This window comes from Montipora capricornis, chromosome 3 (assembly GCF_036669925.1).
Source record: "Montipora capricornis isolate CH-2021 chromosome 3, ASM3666992v2, whole genome shotgun sequence".
Taxonomy (NCBI): domain Eukaryota; kingdom Metazoa; phylum Cnidaria; class Anthozoa; order Scleractinia; family Acroporidae; genus Montipora; species Montipora capricornis.
This window is the reverse complement of record NC_090885.1, coordinates 4340301-4342800: the sequence shown is the minus strand read 5'-3', so window position 1 is coordinate 4342800 and position 2500 is coordinate 4340301. Positions and strand designations below refer to the sequence as shown.

Genomic DNA, 2500 nt, shown 5'->3' with positions numbered 1-2500 from the left:
TAGGTAAGATGTCAATTCTACATATATAAAATCTATTGCCTGTAGGTATGACGTAAGAGGAACGGAGCAAGCAAGAATTATCTGCGTGCTTATAGCCAATCAAAATCGAGCTGGTGACACCAATGTATAAAAACAATTATTGTAACTCCTGTTTGTATCACATGTGTTCGAAGAAGATATTTACATGCAATTTTAAAATATTTTACACTTCACAAAGTTCATATCTGGAAATTTTATCCCTGTTCTTTTTTACGGCTTGTTATTGACTTAAACTAGCTTTCTCCTTGAATGAAATTGATTTATTTATTGGCTCTCCTTGATTTGATTTATTGACTCTTTGTCCTTGTAAGGACAAAAGTGCAAATTAGCAGCAGTGAAGCTGTGCTCGAAAGCTGTCTGGCTGTTATTACTCGTTGCAAAATATATCAGCATTTCTTCGTATCATAACGTTATCCATGTATATATTGTATTGTTCTCTCTTAAGAAAAATTCCGCGCGATCTCTCTTTCAGATATCGTGCATATCTTGTTGCTGGCCCAACCTTCACCGTGATTTGATCATCAAGTGTTTTGGAGACAGCGGCTGTACATCGCGAACACTGGTACGTTAAAACTACATACGTTCTGCAGTTCGGCTTTTTCTTGTATTTTCAGGAAACTCTTCCAAAGCACCAATATCAGCATGTTTTAAAATATATTTCACTTGCTTAGAGTCACTGAGATCCCTGAGGTAAGCAAGAACATGACATGAAGTAGATAAGGAAGAATGTGTTGCTATGCAGATTAAAGCTTTTTTTTTTTTCGATTTTTATCGATTTGTGGTTCTGCCACTTTTAGCGAAACAGTAAAAGATACTTTGAAGACTTTTGCAACACCCTCGAGAATGCTGAGGTGGAATTTATGCGGAGAATATTCAACGAGAGATCGGTTTTGTTTCTTGGCTGTGACGCAAACCGTCCTGAATACAAGAGTTTCATGCAGAAGTTTGCAGTGGGTGCAAAGGTAATACAAGGAAACTTTTATTAATTGCGTGGTCATCCTCAGAAAGTGGCCAATTCAAGTGGCTGCTTGATCTTAAATTCATTTCTTATTGAGACAAAAGATTAAATTGATTCTATGAGAATGATGTATCATACATGCGGAGAAGTGAAAGTAAGGGTTTAAACCCCAACAATTTTGACACACAAATCCAAAGCTTTTAATTAATATAATACCCGTTTGTGGCCGTTGTAGAAACACGATAGAGCATATTAAATTCAACTAAACTTTGTTCGAATCAACATGTGCATGGCCATTGCATGTGTAGATGATACAAAAATTATCTTACTGGGCGTTACTAAATACTGGAACGGAATTGAACGGAACGGAATATACCGGAATAAATCGGAAGATGCCGGAATGAAGCGGAATGACACCGGAATGAAACGAAATGAACAAGAATGGTACCCGAATATACCGCAGCGAGCCGGAATGACACTCATGCAAATAAAGCGAAATATACCGGAATGAACCTGAAAATGCCAAAATTTGGTGTTTTAGTTAGCCCCGCTAGATTTTCGGTTGTTTCGGTCAGCTCTTGTGTCACGTGATTCCCTAAGCGAATTGCATGTGTTTTTGCCTATCCCACACCTCCACGGAGCGCAAAGATCAGATTGCTTAGATCACCAAGCAACTGAAACCTCAATCGACAACTTGCTGGATTGCCATCAGAGTGCTCTTACGGCCAACAACAGCCACTTGTCAATTATGCATCTTAATACACAGTCCATGACATCCACCTTTGCGGAATTCACAGTTTTAATAAATTCTTATAACTTCGATATTATTACACTTAGTGAGACCTGGCTTAAAGACAACCCACTTCTGTTGCAACATGTCTCTGTACCTGGATATCAGATGTGCTACAATAATCGTAATGTGTGTAAGGGCGGTGGTGTTGGCGCCTATATCAAAGACTCAATTGTGTTTTAGCGCCGCAAAGATATTGAAACTTACTGGCTTGAAATTCCTGGTAAAAACAAAAACAGCAAACTCCTACTTGGTGTGTTATATAGGGTCCACTAGAATCCTAAACTGCAACGACTGGATTGAGAAGTTTGAGGACCTTCTCTCCAACATTGTACCAACCTGGGAAGGCATGTTTGTTATGACAGGAGATATGAATATCAATATGTTCAATGTTTCTGATTCACTTGTTTCGCGATATACTGGCATTTTGCAGTCCTTCAACCTCACTCAGCACGTTTCTAAACCGACCAGAGTCACACCAACATCAAGGACCCTTATAGATCATCTGATCTCCAATGATCCACAAAAAATCAGTCACACTGATGTTCTACCATGTTCGTCCATAAGTGACCATGATGCAGTCTATGCCACTGTTAATGTGCGGGTGAAGAAGTACTTACCCCGATACAAGTTTATTCGTAATATGAAGAACTTCGAGGAGAACGCCTACCAACAAGATTTCTCAACTCTCCCGTTAAGTGTCGTTTATGGCT

General features: G+C 39.0%; 1 protein-coding gene across 1 annotated transcript in view; it reads left to right on the top strand.

Annotated features, from left to right (window-relative positions):
- LOC138041979 (uncharacterized) overlaps window positions 1–2500 on the top strand; it is a 32788-nt gene that overhangs the window by 7001 nt on the left and 23287 nt on the right. The window contains exons 5-6 of the mRNA XM_068887686.1: window positions 512–601; window positions 837–1001. Coding sequence (XP_068743787.1) covers window positions 512–601; window positions 837–1001 — 255 coding nt within the window. The remainder of the gene's footprint in view (window positions 1–511; window positions 602–836; window positions 1002–2500) is intronic.